General features: G+C 44.8%; 1 protein-coding gene across 6 annotated transcripts; it reads left to right on the plus strand.

Moving 5' to 3' along the window:
• The first annotated feature begins 73 nt into the window (after positions 1-73).
• On the plus strand, positions 74-26,261 carry FHIP1B (FHF complex subunit HOOK interacting protein 1B). Of its 6 annotated transcripts, none has more exon segments than NM_001102491.1 (12): positions 74-159; positions 12,290-12,618; positions 12,748-13,386; positions 13,739-13,897; positions 14,092-14,178; positions 14,385-14,552; positions 18,373-18,452; positions 18,660-18,823; positions 19,257-20,036; positions 22,507-22,685; positions 22,845-23,007; positions 25,736-26,261. In NM_001102491.1, coding segments are annotated over 11 exon segments (2,922 nt in total). In that variant the 5' UTR covers positions 74-159; positions 12,290-12,480; the 3' UTR covers positions 26,101-26,261.
• Positions 26,262-26,317: the final 56 nt, after the last annotated feature.

Raw genomic sequence — 26,317 nt, forward strand, 5'->3', positions numbered from 1 at the left:
TGCCCAGCGGTGCGTCGCTGGGCGGTTACGTGTGGTGCGCGGGGGCGCGAGTTGCGTGTGGCGCGGGGCGGGGCGCGGCTGGTGCGCCTGAGGAGCGATGGCGGCCTGAACTCACCTAGCACCGCGGTGGCGACCGGGCCTGGTCAGGGTCGGGGTTCTGTGAGTGAACACTAAGTAAGGGCCAGAGGGCCCGGAGAGGCGCGAGAGGGGATGAGGGACTGGGGAATGACGGCACCGGGTTTGGTGACTGCCCTCCTTGTGAGGGGACAGGGTGAGGGGCTGGAATGTGGTGAGGGGCCGGGTGTGAGTGTCTAAGGTTGGGGAGCAAGATTAGAGCCTCGGGTGAGTGGGCAAGTAAGGAGCTGGGTTGTATGAAGGGCCGGGATGCTTTCTGAGGGGCCAAGTGAAAGGGACTTGTGAACACGGTTTAGTGAGGAGCTGGGGCTCCTGTGGGCAGGAGTGAGGGACAGCCCTGGCTAGACCAGAGTGAGGAGGGGTTGAGGCCTGTGCTGGGAGGGAGAATAGAGAGGGCTGAGGCGGGAACATGCTGATAGCTGGTGAATCAGGAGGGAGCTGAGGGCAGGGCATGGAGGGAGGAACGAGGATTGTGAGACCTAGATAAAGATGAGAGGTCGGTTCTGAATGGAGTGTCCTGCCCAGTGAGAGCAGTAGTTTTAGGTTGAGTTAGGATAGCTTGGGTGGAAATGTGCACTTCGCTCTTCTGCTTCATAGGCTCTACATATTCTGGAGGATCGAAACATGAAGATGTCATGGACAATAGTAACAATGATAATGAAAATGATTTTTGAGACTTACTCTTTAACAGAGTCATCGTTGGAATTCCTCATTTCCTCAAGTTATTTCTTGGGACTGAAGACTTGGCGATGTTCCCTCTCATAGAGATTTTTTTTGGCTATGACTGCCTATGTTTGTTTCCTCTTCACCTGATTCTGGGCAACCTTACTCCACTGCTGCTCCTTATCTGTGCTGAGCTGTGGGGCTTTGACGGTTGCCTTCTATATTGGACTAGCTGCTTAAAGTTGCTAATTCTACTTTCATGAAAATAATATGGCTTGTTACATACAACGCTGTATTTAGACTTCCAAACAGGATGACTTACAGTTAAATTAAAACTAATTTATGTACAGTAAAGTACTCATATTTAAAATGTACATGTTTGATGAGTTCTGACATATGTTTACATCTGTGAAACCATCACCATTTTCAAGATACTGAACATTTCTACCACCCTCAAAAGTTTTTCTCTTATCCCTTTGAAATCATTCCTCCCTTCATGACATGTTAATTGGTTCAGTTTATTAGCGTTTTACAGGTCCCATGTTCCCTGCCAACCCACATGCACATAAAAATTTTGAATGTTGTAGAAAGCTGGGTTGGCAGTCAGATAATTGCCACTTCCATACTATTAAAATTCCCTCTCTACTGACAGTCTGCCACAGAGCAGATACCTTCCCAACCTCAGGAAGAGGTTCATCTTCCCTAAACAGACCATTCTCTGAGAATTAGGAGCAGCCCAAGTCCCCATTCCATTCAAGAATCTGAGCCTCAGGAACAACCGTCCTGTGGTGTTTTCATTGCTTCTCTCTGAAGACCTAGCAGATTTTCATGGTAGTGGAACCCTTGGCAATCTTACCTAGACAGAACCCTTAAAACTTACATGTATAATGAAAGAGTTTTAGGGCAGTGATTCCTAAACGTTGGGTTAAAAACAGTGCCAGTCCATGGTTAAGTTTTTATCTATTCAAGGTGGAAGGAGAGAAATAAAAACATATGGAACATGAGTTTTCCATAAAGATAAATTTATTCTTAGATTATCATTCCTATTCTTCTAGTGTTTAAGTGCTCTCTCACTGATGAAGTAGTGGTGACAGTAATTGATGGGTTTTAAAAAACTGATCTATTTGTCAAAATAAAAAGTAATGATCCTATTTTAAAAACTTTAAAATCTATTTCCACTGGATCATGAAATTCAGAAATTTAGAGGGATGGTGTGGCTGCTGTATTATGTTGAGGAAGCATGCTGCACATGCTTCCTCAGAATTACTGTTTGATATGGATTGCATAGTGATCTCAGGTTTTGCTGGAATTATATAGTTACCCTGTGAAGTATGTAAGGGCAGGAATTCTTATTTTATAGATGGAGAATCAAACTGGGGAGCCAGAGATCACAGTGATAAAGTGGCAAAGTCTGGACTCCAGATTTGGTCTCATGAGGGTGACTTGGGGTGGAAAATAGTTTGTAACATAGAGTGAAGGTGATGTGGCATAAAAAGCATGTGATTTATAAGAAGAGTTGTGATGACATGGAGGACATTATACTGGCAAAATAAATTTTTAAAAGATTTGTAGTTGTTCTGTTTCCAAAAGAGGTTAAAGAGACTTTGTTGGTGACATAGGTTTGAAGGTTTTGTTTAATAATGTGGCAAAAACAGGAACAGTTGTCCATAATACCTGGGTCACATTGCGATAATGGTAGGTCAATCAAGTTGTATGTCAGAGGGTTCTTAGGGACTGTGCATTCTTGATCATCTGGAGAAAGCACTAGGTTGGTAAGCTTACTGTTTGCTATACTGAATCTCTGTTGAATTGTAGTGCTTTAAGTGTAATGGATTTTGCTTTATGATATATAGCTGAATGATAGATCTGAGAAAATGAAACATAGATGAGGATGATGATGTAGTGCTGGGGTCCAGCCCCGTCTGATCCAGGGTATTCGAAGGAGAGATGGCATCGGCGATCATCAGGAAACAATAGATCAATTAAGCGTTAATTAAAGATATAAAGAGTGGTTAAATAAGGATAGCTCAGTGAGGAAATTCAGTGGAGAAAAGCAGCTGAAATAAGGATAGCTCAGTGAGGAAATTCAGTGGAGAAAAGAGGCTGAAATAATTCAGCCACAAGGTGAGAGAAAGAACGACATGGGGAGACCAAGTTTCAGTGAACAAGGCCTGCACTTTATTTTCCGAAGTAGTTTTTATACCTTAAGTTATGCATAGAGGATAATGGGGGAAGGGGTAGAGTCATGCAGTAAGCCAGGCTTTCTTCCTGCAAACTTACCATATGCAAAAGTTTAGGTGATTTGCATCATCTTCTGGCCTGGAGGCCTGTTAACATTTTAAGACCCTTTCTTCAGAAAACTTATTTTTCTCTAAAGGAGATTAGGCAGGCGCCACCCTCCAAAAGCATTAAAGTTGCATTCCTATAGGGCAGAGGTGTGGTGGGCTACAACAAAAAAGAATTAACTCAAGGGTCCAAGGTTACAAACATTAAAGCTACTATTTACACCAGTTATATTAATCAGTACACTGCCATGGACACAGCAGGTAAGGGATATGGAGACTTAGCAGCAAACATTGGCCCAACAAGTGAAAAACCCTTCACCAATAAAATTTCTAATCAATCTTTTAACTGCTCAAAGGACTCTGTATTTAGACAGTTTAGAACATCTCATGCCTCTCACAGTTGGGAGGCTCTGAGCAGTCACATGTGGCCGGAAAAACCTATTCAGGCAGGCTAGAGGATTTCCAAAGGAGTTTGTAGGTTGAAACACTGTCACACCCAGGAACTTTATTAACTGGAGCTGTAAGTTAACTCTTTTTTTCAGAGAGAGGTAGTGGGGGACAGCCCCCCGTAAAGTCAGAGGTGTAGGTGAGAGCACAAAGCAGAAAGTAGGCAGACTCTGGTTTGGGGGATAGATGCTCGAGAATTTCCAGGGGTACTCCTGAGGCTCGATCCCACCTTTGCGTATGCCGAGCCTCCTTCCTCCTGACCTTTGCCACGGGCGGAGTTCCTCACGCTGGCTCCTGGCGGTGATAGACTTCCAGTTGAGCTATTCCAGATCCTGAAAGATTATGCTGTGAAAGTGCTGCACTCAATATGCAATATGCAATATGCACTCAATATGCAATATGCCGGCTCCCGCCAATGTAGAGATAGAAACATGTTTGGAGTGCTGTGTGTAACCATTTATTCCACCTCTGCTGTGTGCCAGCACTCTGCTAAGTGCTGGGAGGACAAATTCATTCATTTATGAATTCATTTATTCATTCAGCAGATACTTCAGCATATAGTCTGCCCTTACGATGCTCACATTTTATGAGATAACAAGATGTCAATAAATAAGACCTGGTCCTCTGTATCCTCAGGGAATTTGCAATCTGACTGGGAGAGGTGGACACATGAAAAGATAATTTCAATTTAGAGAGAGAATGTGAAATGTAAAAGTATATCATAATTAGATGATTACTTCTCTGTATCTAGTCTTAGTTTCTCTCTATGTTCCGGTCATTTTACTCAGTGATCTCCTGTATATGTTCACAGGTATCATAGTTAACATGTTCAAAACAGGACTCATTGTCTTTGCTTTGAATGTCTTCTTTTCTACCATATGGTATATAGCAGTCCAGGCAAGGACTTCAGTGTCATCTTCCATCTTTCTGCTCCTTTACCCCCTCTATGTAGTCAATCACTAAAATCTTAATACATTTCCTTTTATAGTCTCTCTGTTTGCTTCATCTTTTCTGTTATAGCTTCACAATTAAGGCTTTAGTTTACTTCCTTCTTGTCTCTTATCTGGACTTTTTCCCCCTGATAGTCTCCTGCCTTCGTATTTTTTTTTTTTTGTCATTTAATTTTTATTTATTTTTTTTACTGGAGTATACTTGCTTTACACTGCTGTGTCAGTTTCTCCTATACAGCAGAATGAATCAGCCATACATATGTCCCATCTTTTTTGAATTTCCTTTCCATTTAGGTCACCATAGAGCAGTAAGGAGAGTTCCCTGTGCCATAGAGTAGATTCTCATTAGTTATCTATTTTATACATAGTAGTATATATATCAGACTTTCTCTTTTCTAATCCGTCCCTGGAATGATCTTTCTAAAAATACAAATTTAATGGAGCTCTTTATGCTTAAAATTTTTGGCTGTTTGTCTTCTGTAGGATGACATCCAAATTCCTTAATATGGCATCATTTGGCCTCGACTCATGACTAGCCTCATCTCCTACCACTCTCCACTCTGTGTTCTAGCTTGAATAAATTGTTCACAGCTCCCTAGCAAACATGTTACTTTTTTAAGCCTTGAAATCTTTGTAATTTCTCCTTTCTCTTCTAGGAATGCCTTTTCTTCTCTGCCCAGTGAACTTTCCTCATCCATTAGGATCTGGTTCAGTTGTACCTCTTCTTTGACTTCTTTGTCACCCTCTCCCACAAAGAGGGTGGAGAAAGCCATGTGCAACATGGGATTTACTTTGGTAAGGGGAGTCAACATGTGATAGAGTTCACGTTGTGAGTTATGAGGGCTCTGCTAGAGTCAGGTGGGGAGATGCCTGCAAGAAGCAGAGGTGGTACTGGGGAGAGGAGGAGTGAGTTGGGACCATACACTGATATCCCATTTGTTTTATAGGTATAGGCTGAGCGATAGACAAGCAGAGAGGATATGTGTAATCTCAGTTCTAGATTGTAGGCTCTTATGAGGTGGGGTTTGTTTGTTTTTTCCTTTTGTATTCCTATGAGGTTTTAATCAGATCTTCCCACTTAAGCATCTAGGGTAACAGCACATTGCTGCCTCTTAGGTCAGTAAGAGGCAGAGCCTAGGAAGAACATTTGTAAGGGGATGAGAAGCCTTAACTTCACTGACCTGTTCTTAGAAGGTTGTTTGGTCTCTCTCTGTCAGCTGTAGGTGTTACAGGTGTATCCCTGCCCCCAGCTCTCTCCCTCTCTTTGCCTCACCCAGGGCAAAGGTTCATAAGTGGGGCTGAGCCACTTCCTGCCTTGTTCCTGCTGTTGGTGGACACTCTTGCTGAGTGTGCCTGTATGTCTGAATTGGGGGCCCTATGGTGAGTACTTGGCTCTGGCCATTTGGGAGGTCTGAAAGATCAGCTCCTTTTTTCCCTGTGACTGAGCTTGTAGGTGAATTTGGGAAGAGAGGTCTCCTTTTCTGTAGACTTTGCTGTGGGAGGAACAGGCACAGTCATAGGGTGGTGATTCCATTCTCTTCTTTGTCTTGTTCTGAACTTTTCAGGGTTAACAGGGAGTGAGGGAGTCTTATATAGGTGACAGGAACACTGAACTCGGCTTTCTTTTAGGCTTTTGAAGTAGGTGAAGAGGGTCCAGGTTAAGTGTTAGCTTTTGAGTTCTGAGACAGTGATTTAAGTGTGGTTCTTCTCTTTGAGGTCTTTGAAAATAAATGGGGGTGGGGTAGGGAGGGAAAGTCCTGGAGACCAGTTCCCCTTGGGTCTGTGATTAGTGCCTTATGTTAGTCAAGCAGTGGAGCAGAAGTGGTTCCCCAGGTACATCACAAGGTAGAAGCTGTTTGTTAGTCTATGGAATTAGGTTCTGGAAGCTGGAGGCAGTTTAGTTTTGGACACATTAAAACCTTACTTTGCTGAGACTGGTTGCTTGGCCCTTCTTCAGCTCCCCTGGGAATTCAGTTTGAGGTGGTGAGGATGGAAGTGTCAGAGTAGGTTAGATCTCTCCTTTCTGTCAGAGATGAGGATCTCTGAGAGACGGAAGATGAAAGTGGGAAGGAAAATGTCATTTATAGAGCACCTAGACTTCTACATAGGTTATCTTATTTAAATCTTAAAACAGTAACAATATATATTTCATCAGGAATTTGTGGATGAGGAAACAGGCTCTGATGTGTGATTTATTTAAGGTCATGCAGTGGGAAAATGGTTGAGATTCAAACCTTTGTTTGAGGGACTCCAGAGTTCATGCTTTATTTACTACTATGGGTTATTCTTGCTGGACCTTAAGGACCTCTATTCGTTTTCAGTCCTCAGATGAGGTATGTCTGAGGAAACATTCTGTAACCAGTAATGCTGTTGTATCAGTCAGGGTCCTTGAAGGTAGCAGATGGCACAAATTAGGTTTGGAAAGAATTTAATGATAAATGGGCTGTCATCTCTTACAGAAAGGAGAGATCTAACCTACTCTGACACTTCCATCCTCACCACCTCACAGTGAATCCCCAGGGGAGCTGAAGAAGGGCCAAGCAACCATTCTCAGCAAAATAAGGTTTTAACGTGTCCAAAACTAAACCACCTCCAGCTTCCAGAACCTAATTCCAAAGACTAACAAACAACTTGTAAATATATACAAAGGCATGGGCAGAGTTTAAGGAAACTGACAAAGGATGATGCAGTATCCTGGGGCTAAGAATGTGACAAATGACAGGTCTAGGAACAGGGGAGATTTCTTCCCAGTAATCGCACTTGCTGGCTTTGCCTTCTCCAGCCCATGACTACTTGGGATCTTAAATACTAGGACAGACGCATAAGTACTTTTTCTAGTGCATCCGTGCTGGTGATCCAAATCAGTGTGGTTGTGTTTGATGGTTTATAGGAAACCATGTGGGGTTATACACAGACTGAGTATCCATTCTGTGGCACTTCCATTTTCTCCCCTCTGCTCTCTCCCTCACCCCGACTCTCTTGGGTGAGTGAGGGAGGGAAGAGTAGTTGGGTAGGGGGTAGTATTAGATATTAGCTTTCCTCTTTTTGTTTTCAGATTTACTGGAAGTGGCACTCATCCTTTATATTTTACTGTTTTCTTCCTTTCTCAGAGAAAGTGGTGTACTTCTTTTTCTCAGACTAGTACTATACTTGTTTTTTTTTTTTGGTCAGGTATCCCCTTCTGATTTATCCACAACCTGTTACTTTGTTCAGACTTCTTTTCCTCACTTGACAACTGCCCTTGAGGCTCCCCATCTGACCGGCTAAAATCAACTGACTGTTTTTAGTTTTCATTATTTTATCTCTCTGTAGACTGTGCACTATGGACAACCTCCAGTTTCCTGAAACTTCCTTTCCTTGATTTCTTGATTATGGTTATTTCTTGGATTTCTCCTTCCATTTCTGGCTACCTTCACTAGTCTTTTTTAAAGACTCCTCCTTTGCTTTTTTAAATCCTGGTTTTCCCCAAGATGTCACCTTTGGCTCCTTTTGTGATTACTGATCTCTTCGGATGATTCCATCCCCTTACTTAGCTTCATCTACTACATATAAGCTGGTGACTCCTGGATTTATAGCTCTAGTCGTGATTTTACTCTTGAGCTTGAGTATAATTTCTACTTGCTTTCTGGACATCGTGGAGATCTTATCGGTGTCTAAAAACTTAACATGTCCAAAACTGTACTCATTCTCTTCTAAAACACAGTTCCTTTGTTGCGTGTTCCTAGTCTGTTAGTGGAATTACCTTTTATTGAGACTCTTATACTTCATATTAGGGTCTTCTGTCATCCTCCATTCATTTGGTAGATCTTATTCTACTTCATGGTTAAGTTAAATCTGGAGGCTGATTATCTGCATTTGCATCTCATTCTTGCCACTTACCAACTGGGTACCTTTGGCTATTTAACCTTTCTAGGCTTTGATTTCCTTGTGTGTGAAATGGAGATAATAATACATCTATGGTTTTCATTAGGCTTAAATGAGCAATATCATGCAGTGCTTAGAATGGAGACTGGCACATATAAGTGCTCAATATGTGCTAGCTATTATAATTTTTAAATTCAGCATCTTGTTCCACAAATGTTTTTGAATGGCAGTTACTATGTTGGCATTGGAATTTCAAAGAAGAATGAATGATATGGTCTCTTCGTCAAGGAGCTTGCTATTAGTGACAGATATTATAGGTGTAAACACTTTCATTATCACAGGGGACATGCTGTGGGACATAGAGGTGAATCTCAGATTTACCTTTTCTAATTCTGCTCTTACGACTTTAGTTCATACATTCCTTTTTTAAAATGGACTATTGAAACAGATTCTTATAAATTGTCTACTGCCATTAGTCTCTCTCTACCTTGTACTGCTAGCTGACATATTTTTAAAGGCAAATTTGATCTTACCATTTTCTTGTTTAAAAAGCTCCTTTATTCCAGGGTGTTCATAAATAAAACTCCTCAGCATGATATTCAGTGATATTTATAACCTTCACCCATGTTTACCTTTTAACTTAACATTGTCCTTTCTTCTCTAAATGGTCTGTGTTTAAGCCACACCAAACTTGCAACTGTTCTTTAAATTTACTATGTTCTTTCACAGTGCTGTATTTTTGTATATAATGTTTTTAATATGAAGAAGACTTTTTGCTCTGCTCTCCTTGTGACCAGTATCTCATTGTTAATGTTTTACATCAGGTATCACCTCTTTTCTGGAATCCTCTTACAGTTTCCAGGCAGATTTAGTTTCTTTCCTTAGTGCACTCATGACATTTTTGTAAATACCTCTTTATAATATTTATTGAAGTTTTTGTTTATGCTCCCCCAACTGTTTTTATCCATCTTTGTATTTCCAGTGCTTCCTTAGCACAGTGCCCCAGTACTGGTATGATGTACACTGAATTAATCAATGAGTGGGCACTGCCTGCTCTTTAGGACTGGCTCTTCCCATTATGTCTTTTTGGGGAAAAAAAAAAAAGACTTATCTTTTGTTCTCAAGAAAGTTTCCTTAAGCAAGCAGAGTTACTGCCTTTTAGTTGTGAGCAGATAGTGGTGAGAGACTGTGTATCTGGGTAGAAGGAGGTGGTGGTTAATGTAACTGGAGGGCAAAGTGTGGGTCTGTTGGCAGGTCTCTGGGTTCCTTTAGGCCTTGTTGAGTATAAAAAGGAAGGATGATTGAACCATGCCTTTCCTCTGAAGTTGTTGTTTTTTTGCCTCTGAAGTTTTTATACTCAGGAGGTATTGTTGAGAGCCATTACTGCTGAGAGGGTGGTAGATGTGATGAAGAAGGAACTGTGAGCCATGGCTGAGGCCAACAGATGTTTACCACGATGGTATGGTCACTCACCTAGAGCCAGACATCCTGGAGTGTGAAGTCAAGTAGACCTTAGGAAGCATTACTGCAAATAAAGCTAGTGGAAGTGATGGAATTCCAGCTGAGCTATTTAAAATCCTAAAAGATGATGCTGTTAAAGTGTTGCAGTCAGTATGCCAGCAGATTTGAAAAACTTGGCAGTGGCCACAGGACTGGAAAAGGTCAGTTTTCATTCCAATCCCAAAGAGAGGCAATGTCAAATTCAAACTACCATATACTGTACACATTTCACATGCTAGCAAAGTAATGCTCAAAATCCTTCAAGCTAGACTTCAACAGTACATGAACTGCAAATTTCAGATGTTTAAGCTGGATTTAGATAAGGCAGAGAAACCAAAGATTAAATTGTGAACATCCGTTGGATCTTAGAAAAAGCAAGGGAATTCCAGAAAAATGTGTACTTCTGCTTCATTGACTATGCTGAAGCCTTTTACAGTATGGATCACAACAAACTGAAAAATTCTTCAAGAGATGAGAATACCAGACCACCTTACCTGCCTCCCGAGACACTTGTATGCAGGTCAAGAGGCAACAGTTAGAACCGGACATGGAACAATGGCCTTGTTCAAAAATGGGAAAGGAGTCTGTCAAGACTGTATATTGTTACCCTGCTTATTTAACTTATATATGCAGAGTATATCATACAAAATGCTGGGCTGGATGAATCACAAGCTGGAATCAAGACTGCTGGGAGGAATATCAACAACCTTAGATATGCAGATGATTCTACTCTAATGGCAGAAAGTGAGGAGGAACTAAAGAGCTTTTTGATAAGGGTGAAAGAGGAGAGTGAAAAAGCTGGCTTAAAACTCAACATTGAAGAAACTAAGATTAAGGCATCCAGTCCCATCACTTCATGGCAAAATAGATGGTGAGAAAGTGGAGGCAGTAGCAGATTTTATATTCTTGGACTCCAAAATCACTGCAGACAGTGACTGCAGTCATAAAATTAAAAGATGCTTGCTCCTTGGAAGAAAAACTGTGACCAACCTAGACAGCATATTAAGAAACAGAGACATTACTTTGCCAACAAAGGTCTTTCTTGTCAAAGCTATGGTTTTTCCAGTAGTCTTGTATGGATGTGGTGGCAGAGGATGAGATAGTTGGATGGCGTCACCAACTCAGTGGACTTGAGTTTGAGCAAACTTTGGGAAATAGTGAAAAACAGGGAAGCGTGGCATGCTGCAGTCCATGGGGTCACAAAAAATCGGACACGACTTAGTGACTGAACAACAGCTCTTTCTCTAATGTGGGTGTTCTGTCACGTCCGCAGGAGTGAATGTTGAATGCATCTGACAGGAGTGGGTATATGTGTGTTTATGGGAGTGTATCCTTGTATTTTTTTCTAGAATTAAAATTCTTTTGCTTTTTGATTGGTTCTGAATTTTTACCTCTTAAGATTATTCAGCAAGTTAAAGATCTGTTTGTGTATTTCCTGTTGGGTGGGCTTCTAGGGAGGGACCTGTAATAGAAAAAGGTTTCTTCCTCAGAAGTCCCAGAGGACTAGAGTCAGATCTAGACTGGATTTCCTGATAGTTCATTGTTTGTTCATTCATTCATTCATTCATTCACTTGAGCATCTATACATTCAGCAGATAATTTATTGATCTCTAGGTACTGGTGATGCAACAGAGAAACCTTGTCCTCAGTGAGCTTACATTGTAGTAGGGAAGATAGATAAATGAATAGACAAATATTTTCAGAAAATAAAAAAGTGTGCAGAAGAAAGGATTAGAAAGCTAGAGAGTGAAGGTGGGAAAATGCAGTTTCGATAGAATTGTTAAGTAGAGGAAATGGCATTCAGAAAGAGTGATGTGAACAATGTGAAGATCAGGAAAAGTGCATTCCAGACAGAGGAAAGAGCTAGTTTTCAAGAAAGGCTTCTATGAGTGAAGTATGAGTGAAAAGGGGCATGTAGGAAGTTATACAGATTAGATTAAATAGTGCCCTAGAGGCCAAGGTAAAGGACTTGGATTATTACCAGTGTGATAGGGAATCATTGGAGGGTTTTCAGCAGAGGAGAGATGTAGTATAATTTATGTTTTAAAACTCTAGTTGCTGTGTGGGGAATAGATTCTCAGAGGGCTAAGACTGGAGGCATGAAGACCAGATTGGAAGCTATTGCAATAGTGAGGCATGTTTGGAGGGTATAGATTATAGGCTGATGAACTGGATATTGGAGGTAATAACAAGAAGAAAGAAGGATGATGCCCAGGTATTTGACCTGATCAAGTAGGTGAATATTGCTATCATTTATTAAGGTGGAGAAGGCTGGGGAAGTAACACAGGTTTGGTGTTGGAATGAGTTCTGTTGTACACGTGTTGACTTTAAAGTGCTGATTGTGTGTGTCGTTTTCAGTGGAGTGGTGGTTCTGAGTTCTTCCTGTTGGGTGGTAGAAAGAAGCAAACTTCTGTTAACCTCTCTATTCTTTCTCTTTGAATTAGATTTGTAGGCCTGGATTGGGCAGTGACCTCTGGGCTCACTGTTCCAGCCTGGTGTATCTTCTGGCTCCATGGACAGTTGTTGGCTCCTACAGACCGGATGAAGCAGACTAGAGACACAGGTGGAGAAAACCTCCAGCTGGCAAGTTCTCAGAGTGTGACTCTCTGGCCGCTGGCCGTGCCCAGCCTGCCTTATGGAGAGGATGAACTGGCTGAGCAGACTGGCCTCCCGGGGCCCTGGGCACCGTGTACCACAAGGGGCCAGTCTGCAGACCCCTGTCATGGCTGACCCTGAGACTTGCCTCATGGTTTTCAAGAATCACTGGTCCCAGGTAGGAGACTGTATACCAAAGGGCCCAGTCTACTACCTGCCTGAGTCCCTCTAAATTTCTGTGTTCTCTCACCTTATCATCTAGTCACCTTATTTTAGATTCCTTCTCTTATCTGTCCTGATTCCCCAGGTGGTGCGAATCCTGGAACGGCAGGGGCCTCGGGCAGCTCCTGGGGGTGCTGATGATCTCAGTGCCGTGCGCAACCACACTTACCAGATGCTGACACTCCTGGCAGAGGATCGCGCAGTGCCCTTGGTCCCCACAGCTCCTGGGCCCCTGCTTGAGTTTGCTCTGCGTGAGGATCTGCTAACCCGTGTGTTGACATGGCAGCTTCAATGGGATGAGCTTGGGGATGGGGTTGAGGAACGGCGGGCTGAGCAACTGAAACTCTTTGAGATGCTAGTGAGCGAAGCTCGCCAGCCCCTGTTGCGGCATGGTCCAGTTCGTGAGGCTCTACTGATCTTGCTGGATGCCTGTGGCCGCCCTGTGCCCAGTAGCCCAGCACTGGATGAAGGCCTGGTGCTACTTCTCAGCCAGCTGTGCGTGTGTCTGGCCCGGGAGCCTTCATTGCTCGAGTTCTTCCTGCAGCCACCTCCTGAACCTGGAGCTGCTCCCCGTCTTCTCCTCTTTTCTCGCCTTGTCCCTTTTGTCCATCGAGAGGGCACCCTGGGCCAGCAGGCCCGCGACGCCCTACTCCTGCTCATGGCTCTATCAGCTGGAAGTCCCACTGTGGGCTGCTACATCGCAGATCACTCTTACTTCTGCCCGGTCAGCACCTCCTGGGATGGGTGTAGGGTATGGTGTAGGCACCTTCCTATTTAGGAGGTGTGGAGGGGCTATGCACCGGGGCCCTCTCCTTTAGCAAGTAGCCCCCTGGGTTTGAATGTAACACCTGGAATTGGGGTGGGGATGAAACTTGGGCTTATGTGGATAAGGCAGGTATGAAGGCTTTTCATGGGCCAGTGTTCCCAGGTGATGTCTTGGCACCTTGGGTAACTAAATATCTGCTCTGGTAATAGCTTTTATCCCTGTTCCATAAAACTCTGGGTTAATAGTTCCCTGTTTTCATTTTTTATATTGTCTGTGCCTTTGGTAACCTGTCCTTGGGGATGGCCCCCAGGTGCTGGCCACAGGGCTGAGTGCCCTGTACTCGTCACTGCCCCGAAAGATTGAAGTTCCAGGGGATGATTGGCACTGCCTGCGACGGGAAGATTGGCTTGGAGTGCCAGCCCTTGCGCTTTTCATGAGTTCTCTAGAGTTCTGCAATGCAGTCATTCAGGTGGGACTGGGGTTCCCAGGAGCTCTGGCCCTTGCTCATCTGGGGAAATGGGGTGGGAGAAGGTGCAATCTCTGGAGTTCTGATTTTCTTTCAGCTTGAGGGGAGGGTGCATATATATATATTCTAACATTTTGCTCCCTTTCTGACAGTAGCACCCTTCAAAATCCTCCATCCTCTTTTTTGTACCCATACAGGTGGCTCATCCTCTGGTGCAAAAGCAGCTGGTTGATTATATCCATAATGGGTTCCTGGTGCCAGTCATGGGCCCTGCCCTGCACAAGGTGAGAGTCATGGTGGCAAGGCAGATTAGGGGATTAGGCTGAGGAGTGGTTACCTCAGTGCCAGGACCAGTGTGGGTGGCAGTGGGCAGGGTACTCCTCCCTTTTTCCCTGTCTGTTCCTGGTACCTCCTTAGAACTTAAGGAAAATGGCTTTGTGTATATGTGGGGAAGCCCTAAATTTCCGAACTTTACCTTCCCTTCGTTCAGACCTCTGTGGAGGAGATGATCGCCAGTACCGCCTATCTGGAACTTTTCCTACGGAGTATTTCAGAGCCCGCCTTGCTCCGTACCTTCCTGAGATTCCTGCTGTTACACCGGCATGACACCCACACCATCCTTGACACCCTTGTTGCCCGTATTGGCAGCAACTCCCGGGTATGGCCCCTACCTCTGTCCTGGCTTACCTGGGTGAGCCATCTCCTCTCTCCAGCCTTTGTTCTGGGAGGGTGTTTCTGCCCTTCTTTGGTCTTTGTCTCCAGTAATCACTTCAAAGTTAGGTGGCATTTTCTTTCTAGTGTTAAACTTTTAACTATTTTGGGAACATTTTCAATGTGCTTCCCTGCTTTTGTAATATCTGGATATACACAGGACAGTTATATTTTATGAATGACTTTGGCCACTCATGGCTATAGGTTTTGCCATTGTGCAGCACTTGTAATATGGCATTGACCTGAGAGTCTCTTCAGCTGTGTAGTGCTCTGTGGTTTGTTGTGGGTGACTCGAGATCACCTCTTCAGGCTCTGAGCCTGCTTTATAACTAGTGTGTTTACCTGTACTTCCTTTTGAGTTTTCTGTATTTGAACTGCTGTAACTTGGGGCACCCATCTGCCTGCCTACCTAGTAACATTCCTTCCTCCTGAAGGTTTTGATCGAATGTTCAGTGTGTTCACTATATTGGTCTCTGGTACTGAGGATATAATGGTAAGCATTTTTTGCTGACTTCATGGAGCTTCCTTCACAGAGTAGGTAGAGAAGCAAACACATAACTGAAATAATTGAAAGTTGAGGTCATTTTTATAAAAAACAGGCTGCTTAGAAAACAGAGAGTGAAAGTGATAGTCATTCAGTTGTATCCAAGTCTTTGTGACCTCGTGGACTGTAGCCTGCCAGGCCCTCTCTCCCTGGAATTCTCTAGGCAAGAATACTGGAGTGAGTTGCCATTCCCTTTTCCAGGGGATCTTCCTGACCCAGGGATCCAACCCAGGATTAAAATTTGAAAATGTGTTGGCAGGTGGATTCTTTACCATCTAAGCCAGTAGGGTAATCAAAAAACCTCTCAGAGGAGATGACATTGAACTGAGACCTAAAGGTCATGAGGGAGCTAGCCTACTAAAGAGCAAGCAGAAGAACAGTCTAGGCAGAGGGAGCAGTGCTTGCAAAGGACACAGTTGGGGAGAGGAAATGAAATGTATTTGAGAAGATAAAAGACCAGTGTGATTGGAGGTGTAGTGAGCATGGGGAAGAAAGGAGGGAGAGGTGGGTAAGATTCAGATCATGCATGGCTTTGTAGACCATGGTAAGAAGGTTAGATTTTAACCAATAGAAATATATATAAAATAGGAATAAGTTGTCTAAGTAATAAAGACCTACTGTCCTTCTGGGGGAAATAAAGCATTTGTTTAGCCATGCACTTTATGGCATTTATTTTGGCTCTATCACCACTTTTATTTCCTTCTTTTATTACAAATAATTGAAGTTCTCTGGGTCTTTGTGTTTGAAGTAGAAGTTCTTGGATCACTAAGGGTTCTGGAAAGTTGTTCCAGTTACCTGAGATACCTGGTAGCAGGGTTTGAGGTAGGTAGGATTTCTGGATAGCTATGTTTTGTATACTTGACATTCTCCTGAATAGCTAAGTTTAAGGTATGTGTGAGATTTTTAGACTGACTCTGATTTGACCAGAGTTTCTGAACCAAGTGTACACCCTAAAATTGGAAAATGACAATAACTACAACAACAGATTCTAAGCTCTGCCTTAGGTCTCTTGAGTTATATTCTTTGGAAGTAGGCCCAAGGCATGTGAACTTTTATAATACTCCAAAATGTAAGTATGACACATGCCTTAGCTTAAGAATTATTGGTATAAACCAATAGGAAATAGTTGACAAAGCTTTAATTTTACAAAGATATTGAAAAAGTTTTATTTCTAATTATGCTGAAGTTCGACCATTGTCTTAAATCTATTTGGCTTCATAGAATGTCCTGTTCATGTTTTGAGAGTGTTGATTTCCTTCCTAGGGTTGATTTTTTTTTTTTCCCCCTGTGCTGGGCTCTGTCCATCTTGTTTTTGTCTTAATCTTACCCTAATTTCTTTGATTCTCCCTCAGTGTCTTTAGTCTTTAGCACATATTTCTGTTAGTATTGCATTTGGTCCTCTGGTTTCAGGAGCCTTTCGTGGTCTTTGGGTATTTATTCTTGGCTCTCTGTTCTTGGAGGAACCAAATCTGTTCTGATTTCAGGATTCCCATGTTAAACATGCAGGTGCTTTCCCTTTCCTGTGTTTGGCCCTTTTAAGCTTGATTCCTATTGGCCTGATTTTGTAACCACTATAGCCTGACTTTCATGGCTTAAGGTGAATAATGCTGCTAGCTAGTCTGAGTACCTGAGTATCTGTATTAGTTTCCTATTGCTATCATAACAAATTATCACAAACATAGTGGCTTAAAACAACACAAATTTATTACCTTACCGTTCTGTAGGTCATGTATCTGGTACTAACCTTACCCTACTAAAATCAAAATGTCAACTGGGCAGTGTCTTTTCTGGAGGCCCCAGGAGAAAATCCATTTCCTTGATCATTTTAGTCCTTGGTCATATTTACTTAATTGTAGTTAAAGGACTGAGATTACTATTTTCTTGCTGGCTGTCAGCTGGGAACCATTCCCAGCTTCTAGAGACCAGCTAAATCCTTGACTTATGACTCCTTCCACCCTCAAAACCATCAGTGGTGGATGGAGTCCCTCTCACGGTTCAAATCTCTTCCTTTTTGACCCAACTAGAAAATATTCTTTGCTTTTAAAGACTCATGTGATTTAATTGGGCCCCTCTGGATAATCCAGGCTACTCTCCTCAACTTAAATTCCTTAATAACCTTAATCATGCCTGCAAAGTCCCTTCTGACATGTAAGGTAAAAAGGTACAAGATCTGGAGATTAGGATCTGTACATCTTTGAGGGCCGTTTTTCTACCTACCATACAATCTTTAATGAGTCTGGGTGTTTTCATTAAAACTCATGTTTTAATGAGACTGAGTGCTAGTTAAAATGGTCAATTTAGGGTAAATATCCATGCTGACTAAAATGTGAATTGCTATCTTATCTCTTTCCCACCATGACTGGCTTTTAACTTCCCCTCAGTCATTTGGTAAATGATGAACACCTAGACTGTGGAGGTAGTGCCCTAGACTAAGACCCAGTGTTTGTCTTCGAGGAGCTCAAGTATACTTGTCATAAGGGAAGTACGGAGACAGCGCTTGGGGATTCAGCGGAGGAAGGGAGAACTTACATGTGTCTGCTGTCTTTGCCTGGCTAGAGGTGAACCACCCTTATTGCTTTCCTAAAACAAAAGATTTCCCTTGTTCTGGACCCACCTATTTTTTCCTTTTCCTGTCAGCTGCCCTTGAACTTTTCTTTATCCTACCTTCTCCGAGAGACACTGGTGTTGGAGAGGTGACTCACACTCCATGTTCACAGCCCCCACCCACTTCCCAGTTGGGATTCTTCCAGGTTCCCTCTGGTTTCTTGCTGGTAGGCATTCAGTTACTATGCTGCTATAGTCTGCTGACTGGCATTCACTTAGTTATCATGTTGTGTTGTCTCCTGTTAGACATTCACTCAGTTCCAGTATTTCCTGGGGTCTCTTCATGGGTATTCCTTCCATTTAAGTGTTGCTAGAATCTCTATTGCCAGGTATATATAGCCAGAGTTTGATGACAAGTATGTGGTCTATAGAAATGCATTAAATCTGGCACACGGTTTGTTCCTATCTGTAAATAATGATGTCTTGACCACAAAGATAGTGTAATTATTTGTTTAATATTTGAATGATTGTTACATGCCAAGCCCTGTGCCATTGTTGTTTTAGGAGTGGTTGCTCGGGCCTCAGGTTGTGGGGGGCGGTTCCCATTTGTTAAATATCCTGAAGGGCTGAGAGCTCTTACAGTGACTCATCTCCGCCCCATCCCCCCCCACCCCCCCAGCTCTGCATGGTGTCTTTGAGTCTCTTCAGGACCCTTCTGAACCTCAGCTGTGAGGATGTCCTGCTGCAGCTGGTTCTCAGGTAGCTGTTGGGGCAGGGCTGAGGGATGGCTGATCCTGAACCTTCAGGGCTGTCGGTGCCTTGTGCACTGCTGGGGTGATGGGTTGCATGGGGGTTGCTTGTGCATGTCCTCTTGAAACCTGGCTTAGCCATGTAGTTCCACTGATGTTCTCCCAAACCCTGTCCTTCCTTCCTGATCTATCCTTTCTTTTGTGCTCTCTTTCCCAGGTATCTTGTCCCGTGTAACCATGTGATGCTGAGCCAGAAGCCGGCTGTGCGTGACGTGGACCTGTATGGACGAGCTGCAGACAAGTTTCTCTCCCTAATCCCACGCTGTTGTCGGCACCATGCCTCCAGCCCATCTCGTCCAGAGCATGCCTCGTGGGCACGAGGTGGGCCTAGCAGAGAGGCAGGGAGAAGGGAGGACACAACGGGTATGGCCTGGGTCCTGGGTAGCCTAGCAAGAAGGCGGGGCCAGGGTGGAAGGAGGGAGGTGGCCGTGAGTGGCATTCCATCTTTAGGGAAGTTGGTGAGAGGTGTTGGAGGGTGGATCATTAACTCTGCCAGAGAAATTTAGCTTCTGAGCAGAGCCGTTCCTTTTCTTCACTCTGGTCATGCTCTTCTGTTTCTGTTGTTTTCATGGTGATGGTGGTGAGGGTGGTGTTGAATGAGGAAAAGCTTAATTTGAGTGGTGGAGAGTCAGCTGTCCGAATCAGTCACATTTCTGCTGCTCTGTTGGCTTCTCTTGTAGTTACCCATGTTGTGTCATCCCTCCTCCTGCACCTCTGTCTCTTTGATCCCTCTTATGTTTTTTCCCCTCGGCAGGCCCTGGAAGCCCAAGTGTTGACTCCTCTTCTGTGGTGACTGTACACCGGCCCTCCACACCATCTCGTCTAGCCCTCTTCCTGCGACAGCAGAGCCTGGGTGGCTCCGAGTCCCCAGCCCCAGCCCCTCGCTCACCAGGGCTTGCTACGTCCCCAGCCTCTAGCCCTGGCCGCCGGCCCAGCCCTGTGGAGGAGCCTGGTGAGCTGGAAGACAATTACCTGGAGTATCTGCGTGAGGCGCGCCGTGGTGTGGACCGCTGTGTCCAAGCCTGCCGTACCTGGTCTGCCCCCTATGATGGCGAGCGGCCCCCTCCTGAGCCTAGTCCAGTTGGCTCCCGGACTAAGAAACGCAGCCTACTGCCTGAGGAGGGCAGGGACAATGCGGGGGGAGGGGAGGAGGAAGAGCTGGGGAGTGGGGGGCTGGCTGGGGGTGCACGGGAAAGCCTTGGCCACCTGCCCCCTCCCCAGCTCAATGGGCTGCCAGGACCATGGCCTGAGGGGGCCAAGAAGGTTCGTCGGGTGCCAAAGGAGGGAGCTGGGGAACCACTAGAGGACACTTCTGAGGGCATGGCAGGACTAGAGGGCTTTGGGCAGGAGCTTCGGGAGCTGGAGGTGGCATTGAGCAATGGGGGTGCTGGCTCTGAGCCCCCTCTAGAGCCTTCACTACCTCTTGAGGAGGAGGAGGCCTACGAGAGCTTCACCTGTTCCCCTGAGCCCCCTGGCCCCTTCCTCAGCAGCCCTTTGCGGACTCTCAACCAGCTGCCAAGCCAGCCCTTCACTGGTAAGCTACTTAGCCTAGGTCTTCTCCTTTGTGTACTCTTTGCATGTTCTCGACCTGTTTGTGCTAGTTTCTGAGACTTCTTGGCCATGTCATTCCTGTGTACTTGCCTAGCTCCTCATCCATTTTGCTTGGGTCCCCTCCAGATACATATCATGTCATACTGTGTCTCTGTGTCTGTCTGTACGTCTTCCATGCTTGTGCTGGTTTGAGTATTGACTTTTGTCTGAGCCTTATATGTCTGTCCTATGTGCATGTTCCAACTCTTCCTCAGTCTGGCCGTTTCCTGGAATGTGTGATCAGGATATTTTGTGTTTGGTGTTTCCTGGTAAATCACAGTAATACATCTGAACCATGTGGAAGACATGGCCTGTCCTGTTTGTGAGGCACCTGTAAATCATGCCGTTCCATGCTGTTCCCACCAGTGTATCTGTCTGGGTGTTGGGTCTCCTGTCAGCTCTTCTGTGGCCCACAGTCAGCTCTCTGATGTAGTTTCCTTCTTCAGCCCTGGCCTCCTTTCTCCCAGCCTCTTTAGAGAAGGGCTCAGTTTCAAGTTTCTCCTGTTTCCTATACTTGTACCTTGCCTTGACTGCTCGGTAAGCCTTTCTAAGGGTTTATGGGTAGTGGTAAGAATTGCAGCAGGTAGAGTGAAATACCTCTGGGTAAATTAGATCAGTGACATACCACAATCAGGGAAAATGACAGCGCTGGCCTTGACTCCTCCAGTTAAGTTCTTTTGGTTTCTTCCAAAGACCCTGGGGTTAGACCTGGCCTGAGTGGCTGGGCTAACTGCATTTTGTTTTTGTTTGACCCTGCTTTACCCAGCCCAGCTCGCACCTGGCTCTTGTCCCTCCTCTACATACCATCCTGGGGGTTGTTGGGGAGACACTTCTGGGAAGCTGTGTAGTGATTTGGACTAGACATTCCTTGAGTTAGTGTCCCATCTATGTCTTTGTTGCATGTAAATCACTTACTGTGATGCTGGTATATTGTGAGAACTCAGCATGTGGTAGTTCAGGATTATTATCTTGGGCGGATGGCAGATAGTAGTTGACCAAGGCGCCACATGTCTTCCTCACATGTTTGTAGTGAGGTTATTGTGCATTGATCAGTACAATCAGTACACGTTCTAACTGGGCCTGGGATATACTGCCACACTGCTTGCATATCATCAGGGCTTTTGCTCTGGAGTAATAACAACTCTTGCAGACTATAGAGAATAGGTGTATTCATTTACTTAGCCTCTGCTTTGCTCTTTCCTTTTCTATGCCACTAGAAGGTGGTGTGCAGGTTTTACCACTTTATTGAAGTGTTAACTGAAGCTCTCTGTCTTTTTTCTTCTTCATAAACTCATCTGAGCTTTTTGTCTTGCAAAAAAGTCCCCTGGAGATGATAAGGGATATCTTAGGACCTTGCTAAACCAAGAGTTGATTTAGAGCTAAGGCTAGTCATGTGTGTGTGGAGTGAAGACTGTTCTATGATCTTTTTCAGGATTCAGTGTCTCTTGCCCTTCATTGTTCTCCTGGCTTAATTCCTAGGGCAGTTCATAGGCACAGTCCCTTTCTCCCACAAATTCCTGACCAGATAGACTGTGATGGTTCTACTGTACTAGTGTTGGTGACCTGGCTCAGTTGAGGCCAATTCTTCTAGAAGGTCATTCTAATCCCTTCTGCTAGTCTCTTTTCCACCAAAGAGTCTGTCCTGGATCAGTTTTCTCTGGCCCTGAACTAAGCTCTTTTTTTCCCTACAGATTCTATCTTACCATTTTCGTTCCCAGTTCTTGAACAGACCTGATTATTCCTTTGGTTCTCCAAAGATTTCTCCCCTTTTAAGTTGATCAATATAGTCACCTTCTTTGCCTTCATTTTGCTTTCTTGTGGCTTTATTTTTGACTCAGGTCTAGTGTTATTCTCTGTCTTGTGTGTAACTTTGTTTCTTCTTTTGGTTCTAATCACTTAGTCACTTGTTCTTTCTTCAGTTGTTCTCTTGGGTTAAGCTTTTTAAAAAATTGAGAAATATCATATAGCTTATAGTTATTATTGAATACTTAAAATTTGCTAGATTTTGACCTAAATGCTGTGTATCAGTCTCTCTTTGATCCTCTTAATAACCTTGTGATGTGGGTGTTTTTCTTATTTTAACAAGTAGGAAACTGTGCTTGGAGAGTTTTGATTCATCTAGTAATTTTACTAGTAAATGGTAGAGCTCAAATTTAATCAAGTCTGTCTAATTCCAGAGCCTGTGGTCTGGCTCTTCATCTAGAATGTGTATAAAGCTGGCATCTGGCCTTCTTGTGGGTCCATGTGGTGTCTGCCATTTTATCTTGTCCAGAATAGGTGTTCACAGGATATTTAAACATTCCCAGAGACTGAAATACAAATAATTTTCACCTAGTGGGGGATCTCGTTTTGGGGAGGAATGTGTGTGACGTGCACTGTGTTCAGGCCTTGTATCCTTGTGCCCACCTCCCCAGGCCCCTTCATGGCTGTGCTCTTTGCCAAACTCGAGAATATGCTGCAGAACTCCGTCTATGTCAACTTCCTGCTGACGGGGCTGGTGGCCCAGCTGGCCTGTCACCCCCAGCCCCTGCTCCGCTCTTTCCTGCTCAACACCAACATGGTCTTCCAGCCCAGTGTCAAGTCCCTGCTGCAGGTGTGCGATGCATGCGTGCATGGGTGCGTCCAGGCTCCACAGTGGGCCAGGCCCACAGCTGGAGTAGCCCTGGGGGTGCTGGGAACAGGCCCGGTGGGGCTAGAAAGGACTGTGTCAGTCTGAAGCCACCCAGAAATGTCATGAAGTTGTGCTTCATAGGTGCTGGGCTCTGTGAAGAATAAGATTGAGAGCTTTGCAGCCTCCCAGGAGGACTTTCCAGCACTGCTATCCAAAGCCAAGAAGTACCTCATTGCCCGTGGCAAGTTGGACTGGACCGAGGGCCCTGCAGCAGGACCTGCCCCCCGCCGATCTGATTCCCTAGGTGAGGTCTACCCTGCCACCGCCTCCCCATCTTCCCTAGGCAACTAACTAGCTCAGGTTAATTGAATTCTTATTAAGGTTGAAGCCTTGTGGTGAGAACTGGAGAGTTGCAGAGAGTGGACTCTTGATTTTATCTTCAAGTTTCTGGTCAGAGGAAAAATAGTTGTGTCCACTGAGAGCCAAATCAACAGTACCAGCAAAAACTACTCTAGAAGCTGGGGACAGGCAAGGGGACAGAATAGTTTCTAGATTGAGATTTTTTTTTTTTAGGTTGCAATATTGTTAAAGTTTGGTAAAGGATATGACATTTGACATGGGTCTTGAGAGATGGGTAGGACTTGGGTGGCAAAGGAGTGGGATGACTATTATTTGTTCAGGAGATAGCATGAACTGTTTAGCTGGAGCAGGGAATTTGGAAGGTGGTGGAACAGTTGGTAGTAAGGCTGGGAAGATATCATCACAGCAGAAGGTTCTTAGAGTAGAAGTTGGGATAGGTGGAAGTTGTAAACTTTTAGGCAGTGAGATACCAATTGGAGGTCCTATATGTGGGAGTGGAGAGATAAGTATGTAAGTTCATGTGCTAGGTGCATTGGAGTTAGGAGAAGATGGAGTCAGAAGAGCAATCAGGAAGCGTCTGCCATAATGCAGATGTGACCTGTGAGGCTTGAATTAGAACAGTAGAAATAGGAAGAATTTGATAAGGTGGAAGTGGGAAAGAAGTATTGGCAGAGTTTGGCGAGTAGTTGTGAGATATGAGGAAGAAGGAAGAGTTATATATGAAGAGTTATATATGATGTTTTAAATTTAGATCTTTTATCAGCAAGTGTCTGAGTGCTTGAGCTTCCCAGGTGGTGCTAGTAGTAAAGAACCTGCCTGCCAATGCATTGGGCATAAGACATGCGAGTTTGATCCGTGGGTCGGGAAGATCCCCTGAAGGAGGTATGGCAATCTACTCCAGTATTCCTGCCTGGAGAATCCCTTGGACAGAGGAGCCTGGTGGGCTACAGTCCATAGAGTTGCAAAGAGTTGGACATGATTGAAGTGATTTAGCACACAGTGCATCTGCGTGCTTGCCATGTGGTGTTGTCTTTGGTACAGGAGACTCATGGAAGTGCAAGATGAGATCTTTACTTTCAAAAAGCTGATAATCTAGATGGGGACTAGAGGATTGTCATAACTGAGGGAGCAAGGTCCCAAAGGTGGTGGAAGTAAGTAGGATCCAGAGCACCAGGGAAATTTTTTCCCCCTTTGAGGCAATTGAGAAATCAAGGGAGGAAATTATATCTACCAGTGGAGTTTTGAGATGTAGAGGAAATTTTAGGGAATTGAAGTCATCCTTTATTTGCTAATCAAAGTAGGAGGCAGAATAATACACTGAGCAAGAAAGCAGAGGTGAGATGAGGGCTTTCGGAGGAAAGTGTGTAGGTTGGGAAGAGTACCAGGAGGGTTATTATATAGCTGTGAAGGCCCAGTTGAAGTTTCTTAGCATGATTTCCTCATGGTCTAGTGCCAGGAAGTAATCTTGCTTCCATAGTCCTGGTACTATGTTCACTGGGATATAGAGGTAAATAAGACAGAGTGTAAGCCCTTAAACTCACAGATTAATGTTTGAGGAGAAGACATGAGAACAAGTTATTGAAATGCAATGTGATAGGGCAGTAAAATGGGAAGTTGGTGGAGGCCAAATTAGAGGAGAGTTGGGGTTAGGGGGATTAGGCCAGGGATGAAAACATCAAGGAGAACAAAATTAAGGCAGAAGGGGCTACAGAAGCATGAGAAGAGAGCCTGGAGGGTTCCAGGGGGAGCAGATAGATGTGGATGCCAAAGCCAGGGGCTCTGTAGAGTCTCAAGAAGAGGTGGGAGGAAGTGTGTGAACCTGGTTATAATGGGCTCTAAAAGCCACATTTAATGTATCTGTTTAGTGTATATCTGTCACCAGTATTAGAGGGAGAGAATGGGAATGATATCATGATCTGGAGACTAAGATCCCCAGAGTCTAGGCCCTAGGTCTTGGACAGGGACAAGAATACATCCAGGGCCAGCAGTGTTGGCAGGAAATTAGAGGAGAAAAGGCAGTATTTTCAGTGGTTCATTTGAACTGACATGTAGTTGTCTGGCCACAACCAGTGGGAGGGTAGCTTTGGTGGTTATAGGAAAGGAATTGGTGGAAGGCCAACTGGTAGCACAGGAGAGTAGATCTTGGAGGGATAGCAGTGTGTGACAGATCTGATAAAGTCACTGAACTCTGATTGCATATATAGCCCCTGTGGGTATTGAAGGAGCAGAGGATGTGGCTGAGGTGTCATAGATGGGCAGGGGGAAAGGGGAAGTGTTTGACTCCAGTACAGGAGCGTGCTAGGCAGCAGGAAGTAAGGGCATGTTACAGATGGGGGAGAAAGAGCTTAGTGATCTAGAATAGTGATTGGAAAGGGAGGAGCAGTAAGAGAATCCCTTAAGGTAAAGGGACCTGGAGAAGGGAGTGGTCCTGTCTGAAGTGTCTGAAGGGTTGTGAAGTGTCTGAAGGGTTGACTGAGCCTGATGGTTGACTGGTGGGATGGCTGGATAGAGGGAAGGAGGCTGAGCAGGCAGCACTTAAGTGTTAAGAGTCCTAGTTGAAAAGTTCATGAACCTGGGAGGTGGGGGTAGGGTGAGGTGGGGAACTCTCCTCTCCCAGGCCAAGGGATTCTGCCTGACCTCAGCACCTTCCCGACACTCCTGTTTGTTCCCAGTGAAGAGCCGGAGGCCGTCCTTGGGGGAGCTACTCCTGCGGCATGCACACAGTCCAACCAGGGCTCGGCAGGCGGCACAGATGGTTCTCCAGCCTGGGAGAGATGGTGGCGCAGGACTTGGCCTAGGTGGGGGCTCCCCTGGGGCTTCGACGCCGGTCCTACCCGCCCGGGGTGGGGCCCCTGAGCGCCAAGGTGAGGCTCTGCGAGTCAAGAATGCTGTCTACTGTGCAGTCATTTTCCCTGAGTTTCTCAAGGAGTTGGCTGCCATCTCCCAGGCACACGCTGTCACCTCGCCTTTCTTGTTGGATACTTCCGAGGAGGGGTCTGGCCCTCCTGTCTCAGGCTTCGGGCCCCTCAATCCTTAACTTTCTTCCATGGACAATCAGGGCCTTGAGTGGCCTGGGCTGGGGCCAGGGTGTAGGCTCCTTTTTATGTTTGGAGGCAGTGGCAAGAGGACTTTTTAATTTATTTCTGATGAATGTTTTCTGGAGAACTTGTTGCAATATGTATAAAAGGGAAATCTCTATTCTGTGCTCATTTTTCTTTCCCACCCTTTATCTGTGGGGCTGGGGCCCCAAGAAA

The sequence above is a fragment of the Bos taurus genome, chromosome 15, assembly GCF_002263795.3.
Source record: "Bos taurus isolate L1 Dominette 01449 registration number 42190680 breed Hereford chromosome 15, ARS-UCD2.0, whole genome shotgun sequence".
NCBI classification, from domain to species: Eukaryota; Metazoa; Chordata; class Mammalia; order Artiodactyla; family Bovidae; genus Bos; species Bos taurus.

Bases quoted from the DNA above. Each gene is read 5' to 3' on its own strand.
- FHIP1B (XM_024975116.2), top strand. From the start codon at position 12,481: ATGGAGAGGATGAACTGGCTGAGCAGACTGGCCTCCCGGGGCCCTGGG. The intron at 18,453-18,659 runs GTAGCTGTTGGG...TCTCTTTCCCAG, and splicing joins CTGCTGCAGCTGGTTCTCAG to GTATCTTGTCCCGTGTAACC. The intron at 22,686-22,844 runs GTGTGCGATGCA...TGTGCTTCATAG, and splicing joins GTGTCAAGTCCCTGCTGCAG to GTGCTGGGCTCTGTGAAGAA.